Source organism: Bidens hawaiensis, unplaced genomic scaffold (genome assembly GCF_021521415.1).
Source record: "Bidens hawaiensis isolate Kalapana, Puna unplaced genomic scaffold, B.hawaiensis_p1.1 tig00004192_1, whole genome shotgun sequence".
Lineage (NCBI taxonomy): Eukaryota > Viridiplantae > Streptophyta > Magnoliopsida > Asterales > Asteraceae > Bidens > Bidens hawaiensis.
Window position 1 is genome coordinate 280,274 of NW_027491249.1, and position 6,779 is coordinate 287,052.

The 6,779-nt window shown below is 36.1% G+C and overlaps 1 protein-coding gene and 1 pseudogene across 1 annotated transcript; one reads left to right on the forward strand and one right to left on the reverse strand.

Annotated features, from left to right (window-relative positions):
- The first annotated feature begins 76 nt into the window (after positions 1 to 76).
- On the forward strand, positions 77 to 1,190 carry LOC143625660 (F-box/kelch-repeat protein At1g80440 pseudogene; annotated as a pseudogene).
- A 115-nt stretch (positions 1,191 to 1,305) lies between these two features.
- Positions 1,306 to 4,103, reverse strand: LOC143625658 (uncharacterized). Its single transcript, XM_077095942.1, has 4 exons — positions 2,990 to 4,103; positions 2,191 to 2,879; positions 1,668 to 1,724; positions 1,306 to 1,573 (listed from the first exon to the last, which is right to left on the reverse strand). Exons 1-4 carry the CDS (start codon positions 3,936 to 3,938, stop codon positions 1,328 to 1,330), a joined length of 1,941 nt encoding a protein of 646 aa, XP_076952057.1. The 5' UTR covers positions 3,939 to 4,103; the 3' UTR covers positions 1,306 to 1,327.
- Positions 4,104 to 6,779: the final 2,676 nt, after the last annotated feature.

Consider the following 6,779-nt stretch of genomic DNA (forward strand, 5'->3'; position numbering starts at 1 on the left):
TGTCGCCCCTCATCAAATTCCTCATCTCTCTTCATTACAACTTACAATATCTTCACTTCCACAATTGTTACAAATCTTTGTCTATGGAACTTATACCTGGTCTTCCACATGATGTCGGACTAGAATGTTTAATCCGGGTCCCACACAACCACTTCTCCTCCGCAGCCTCCGTCTGCCGGAGTTGGAAGTCCGAAATCGAAAACCCGTCGTTCCGAAAACATCGAAAGTCCGCGGGACTCACCCGACGCATCGTCGTAATGGTGCAGTCCCAAGTTGATCATAACCGCAAGCACGGCTTGCGGAAATATTCCGCGGCTTCAGTTTACCAGCTTACAGCTTACGAGCCTGAAACCGGAAACTGGAGCCGCTTACCGCCCATACCCGGGTTACCCGACGGGTTGCCGCTTTTTTGTCAGATGGCCTCCGTCGGGTTTAACCTCGTGGTTATGGGCGGGTTAAACCCAGAGAATTGGGAGGCATGCAATTTTGTATTTGTGTATAACTTTCTGTCCGCCACGTGGCGGCGTGGTCCCGACATGCCAGGGTGTACAAGATCGTTTTTTGGGTGCGCGTCAGATAATGACAGGCGGGTGTTTATTGCGGGTGGACATGATAACGAGAAGAATGCGCTTCGATCTGCGATGATGTATGACATGGCGGAAGATAATTGGATGTCACTACCTGACATGGCGGATGAGAGGGATGAGTGTAAAGGTGCGTTCCACCGTGGCAAGTATTATGTGATTGGTGTGCAAGGGCAGTTTGGTAAAAGCGCAGAGGCGTTTAACCCGTCCACGTGGCGGTGGGATATAGTTAAAGATGACTTCTTGGGAGCTGATATGTGTCCAAGGACGTGTGTAGACGGTGGTAACGATTTGATGTACATGTATCAAGATGGCGCGGTTGTCTCACTTGATCATTCCTCTAGAACGAGGATACCAAGCGATATGGATAGCGTACCTTGTATTATCGAATCAGGAGGAAAGTTGTTGGCTGTGGGATCAGTCGGATTTGGTGGGATCCACGGGGTGTACGTGTTAGATGTGGAGAGCGCCACGTGGGTTAAGGCGGACGTGCCGGAGGAATATTCGGGTCATGTTCAGTCCGGTTGCTGTTTAGAAGTATGAATATGAATGTATTTGTATATAAACAATGAAATAGTTTTTTGTTGCAATATAACTTATGATTAGTTTTTTTAATTACAATATAATCACATAATCATGTTCTAAACACAGAATATAAATAAAAGACTTATAAATTATAATTGGTTTATAAATTACAAATATGACAACAAGTTTAGAAAAATCATGAAAAACAGCAACTAAATTTAACCAACTTTCATGGTGTTATAAAGAACCTGCCATAAGATCTTGTACATGTGTTTTTTCAAGTACATTTTCTTAACTCTTTCTCTGCCTTCGAGTCCCAAACGCTGGCGTTCTGAAGGGTATTTAAGTAAATACTGAAGGTGTTTGGAAAGAACGGGTGTTCCGGGGTGTCCAACGGGATGCACAAGACCACTCACATTGTGTTCAACAATCTCTTTCGTACCTCCGGCGTCTGTTCCAAGCACCTGACCAACAACACGCAAAGGGTATAATGGGAATCAAAATTTGTTGAATCGGATTTAATTTATATTTGACTAAAAATTTAAGAGTTTATCGTACCGGGATACCAAATGCCATTGCTTCAATTGTTACTCTTCCAAATGTTTCTCCAATCCCCTGTAGACATCTAGTCGGTCAAAAATTTCTTTTTCCAAACAATATATTCGTTTATTGCAAAGCAGATGCGTGTGTTAAATTCAAAATTACAAGTTTACCCTTGGAGTGAAATAAGTTATTAATAATAAACTGATTATTGGTCATAAGAAGCCAGCCAAAACATGTCATTTTGAGGGCAGGTCGAAACGGGCCGGACTGGTTCCCAAAACACTTTTATGCCCATTCTTAAAACTTTTGTATAAATAATTAGCGTGTTGTTATGATTAGTTATAAAAATATTTTATATAAACTATACACACATTTGTCAGTCTCTTTTTAAGTTTTTACTTTTTAGCTATATTTCTTAATTCAGATTTGTAAAATTTGATCATATTTCATTAATAAATTAATGATGCGATAAACACAAATAATAATATCCGAGCAAGCATAATTTGTACTAAGGAATAGTTAAAAAAATATATAATACCTGGGAATTTATGACATAAACATCTGCTGCAGAATAAAGTGAAGCAACACGCGTTGTAGCAGGAGTCCACATCACTGAATTATTCAAACCCGAATGATTTGAAACAAAACCAAGAAGTGATTTGACATAAATAACCTTATTACTCTTGGACCCGACTGAACCAATTAGAAGCTTCATGTCTTTCACCTTCTTTTTTGCACTCCCCCTCAACATTTTCTTTAAACTTTTACCACCATCAACCACGCCACCTGGCAACTTATTAGTCGCCACGTGTATCGCTTCAAGAAGCAATAAATGACCTTTTCCAGGGTTTATACTGCTTAAAGATATAACAAGCATGTCACTATCTTTTAATCCCATTTCTTCTCTGACTGATTTTCTTAATAAAAGCCTTTTTTCCATCATTTTTTCGGTTGTGAATGCAGGGGTATTTAGGGAACATGAAATTCCAGCTACAAAAGCTAGTTCATCATTCACAGAAAGAGGAACTATAGAGGGTGCTGATCTGAATTTAATATTTTCTTCTGCACACCAATCTAACCATTGTTTAGATTGTGACTCGGATAGGAATACTAACGTTTTTACACGATTCAGAACAAGCTTCGATCGATCAAAATATTCCCGCCTGTTTTCCATTATCCACCAAACGAGTTGTCGTGTTCCCGCCACAGAATGATCAAGATATTGTTCTGTAATCATTTAACAAATTTAACAAATCATCATCAAACTTATTTTCATTTTCAATAAAGTTGAAAACTTTATATATGAATGCAATTGCAACATGAAAACAAGATCTCACCAATCCATGATGCACAAACAGCTGAACCGGCTATAACAACATCAGCTTTCATGGCAGCTTTGAAACTGAGTTTATCTTTATCTTCAAGAACTTTAATCTTCTTTCTAGAAAGTTCTGGAAGCAATCCACCCCTTCGGCTAAGAGCAACTACCGAAACCGTGGCGCCACAACTCAAAAGCTCAGAAGCTAACTCCATCATCGAAAGTGGGGCTCCGGTCATCGAAAGCTCATGAAATATCAACACAAATTTTCTTGACCAAACAAGCCGAGCAAATTGACTTTTTCTATCACACGTTCCTGATCTCTTCATAGGACTCCATTCCAAAACGCGGTCTTCAATTGACACAAACGGGCCAACTAACATCCCGTAAGTTGAATTCGTTTGAGGGATTTCTTCTTCTTGAACTTCAACTTCATTACTTTTTTCAGTTTCCATAACCTTCTTCTTAGTGCCACGTTTTGACCTTCGTCTTGATCTTTTGCTCGTTTTTTTCACTGATAATATTCTATGTGGCACGCCACGAGTGTCATTACCTTTCATGACAATATCCATCTTCTTCACATCAGACTGATTGACACTGATCTTAACCTCATGTGTCAATGCATCATTACTCACACTCGACTCATCACTTTCATTACTTTCTATTGATTCTATTTCATCACTTCCTCCAAATATACCTTCCTTGTTATCACCATGGGCCCACCTTGACTGGATATAGAATCCAGCATACGCCCAAAGAGTGATCAAAAGCAGCCAAAGTACTATCCTGTTGCTTCTGAAGCAATTAGTATTGAAACCATTGATTCTGCCATCTCTTCTAGGGGTTCGACTCGAGTTTAATCTTCTAAATGAAGGAGAACCTCTAGGTGTTGTTGATTTACCAGATAATATGGATTTTAAAACTGGACGCGATGATTGTCTCCCTGTGTTTCTACTGTATTCATCCATATTAGGTATTCCCTTTCAATTGATTTTGAGCAACATAAGATCATAGCACATCATTCCTTAGATTATGCGAATGTATATCCGACGCCAATGATAATTTAATATTAGATATTAAGCACAATTCAAGAGCTTCTAGAAATCAATCTTACACAGATCCTAAAGTTGCATCCTGCACAATGGAATACACATTAATTTGCTAGCAGATTCGGATGTTTTGAAAATACAACTTATACACAATGTCCCAGAAGTTGCGTTGACTAGGGAGTTGAGCGTACTCACCCGAGGCGGGGAGTACTATGACATGGCAAATTATAAAGAAATTAATTTTCGGAAGATTATATATAATATGTCAAATATCACAACTTAACTAAACTTTATAACAAAACACCTGTATCAATAAAAATCAAAAGGACACGTGTTCAAATACAAGTGTTAACTCACTAGGTGCTAGTAAGGCGGTGGGGTACCGACTAGCGATTAATATTAATCAAATTGGAATTTTATATGTAATTTTCAAAAATATATATACCTACAAAATTTTTCAAATTTTCAAAAATAACTTGTCAAACTTATTAATCGGATTGGATTGGTAAGTATATTTTTCAAACGCTAAAAGATTTTGACCAACTTTGAATGATTTAGGCCATTCTGATTAGGTGCCATCGAATTGGTACCATAATGATTAGTGCTTAATAGTCAATTAATCAGTGACTAATCGCGATTTTTACAACATTGACAAATACAAAAATATTTCAAAAATTGATATTCATTCTTTAATAATATTATAGACATAGTAATCATTTAATTCTTGTCTTCCAAGGTATCTCCGTGAAAAACAGCGACAATCTGACTTAACTGAGCTGTCGGATGTTTGACTGATGCCGAGTAATGTTGGCTGAGCCGAAGAAAATCGCCTCAAGCACCCTATTGAGTACTAATACTCATAGACTCATTTTTACAACACTACTTGTAAGTTGTAAATCAATAACTGCAGCATCTCATCTCATCATATCAGATTTCAAATAGTTTCAAAACAATAGTGAAATGAACTTATGAGCACAATACATCATGTTTCTGATTCTTTAGCTAGCAAATTGAAATTAACTGATAATCAACTAGCATTTGAGTATCAAAAACCAATCAACATTATATTCTAACTTCTAATGAACTTCATATTCAACAAACTAAACAGAAATTTGATATTGGTGATTGACTGATTGAGCACAACTCAAGAGCTTCTAGAAATCACTCTTACTCAATCCTAAAGCTGCATCCTACACAATTGAATACACATTAACTTAACCTACATAAATCAATAACTGCAGCATCTCATTATCAAATTTGAGAAATGAACACAATACATCATGTTTCGCATTTGTTATGAAGCAAATTGAAATTAACTTACAACTAACTCACATTCGAATAACGAAAACAAATCAGCATCAGATTATAACTTCTAACAAACTTAATATTCAATTAATTAAATAAAATTCAATATAACACAGATCCTAAAGTTGCATCCTATGCAATTGAATACAGATTAATTACCCTGCAGATACAGATGTTTTGAAAATACAACTTATAAATCAATAACTGTAGCATCTCATATCAAACTTAAGATAAATTTCAAAATAATAGTGAAAATAATACATCATGTTTCACATTTGTTAGCAAGCAAATTGAAACTAAGTGATAATTTAACTCACATTCTGATTATAAAAAACAAATTGACATCATATTATAACTTCCAACAACCTTCATATTTAATAAACGTAAAAAGGCATATGATATTAATGATTAAGCACAACTCAAGAGCTTCTGGAAATCAATATAACACAGATCCTAAAGCTGCATCCTACACAACCGAATGCACAATAACTGCAGCAGCTCATCTAGTCATCTCAAATTTGAAATGATTTCAAAATGAAACGAAGGAACACAATGCATCATGTTTCGCATTCGTTAGCAAGCAAATTGATGAAACTAACTTATAACTAACTCGCATTCACACTACATCATGTTTCGGATTCGTTAGCAAGCAAATTGATGAAACAAACTTATAACTAACTCGCATTCGAATACCGAAAACTCATGAGCTTCTAGAAATTAATCTAACACAATAACTGCAGCATCTCATCTAGTCATCTCAAATTTAAAATAAGTTCAAAATGAAACAAAGTAACAAACACAATGCATCATGTTTAGCATTTGTTAGCAAGCAAACTGAAATTAACTTACAACTAACTCGCCTTCGAATACCGAAATCAAATCCACATCATATTCTAACTTCTAACAAACTTCATATCCAATAAAAGTAAACAGAAATATGATATAAACGACTAAGCACAATTCAATAGCCTCTAGAAATCACTTTAATACAGATCCAAAAGTTGCATCCTACACAACCGAATGCACAATAACTGCAGCATCTCATCTAGTCATCTCAAATTTCAAATAGTTTCAAAATAACAGTGAAACGAAGTAACGAACGCAATACATCATGTTTAGCATTCGTTAGCAAGCACATTGAAACTAACTTATAACTAGCTCGCCTTCAAATACCGAAAACAGATCCACATCATATTCTAACTTCTAACAAACTTCATATTCTATAAGAGTATACAGAAAATTGATATTAGTGAGTTAAGCAAATTTCAAATAGTTTCAAAATAACAGTGAATCGAGCACTATACATCATGTTTCACATTCGTTAGCAAGCAAACTGAAATGAACTTATAACTAACTCGCATTCGAATACCGAAAACAATTCCACGTCATATTCAGTTCTAACAAACTTCTAATCATGCTTCGGATTCGTTAGCAAGCAAACTTAAACTTAATTAA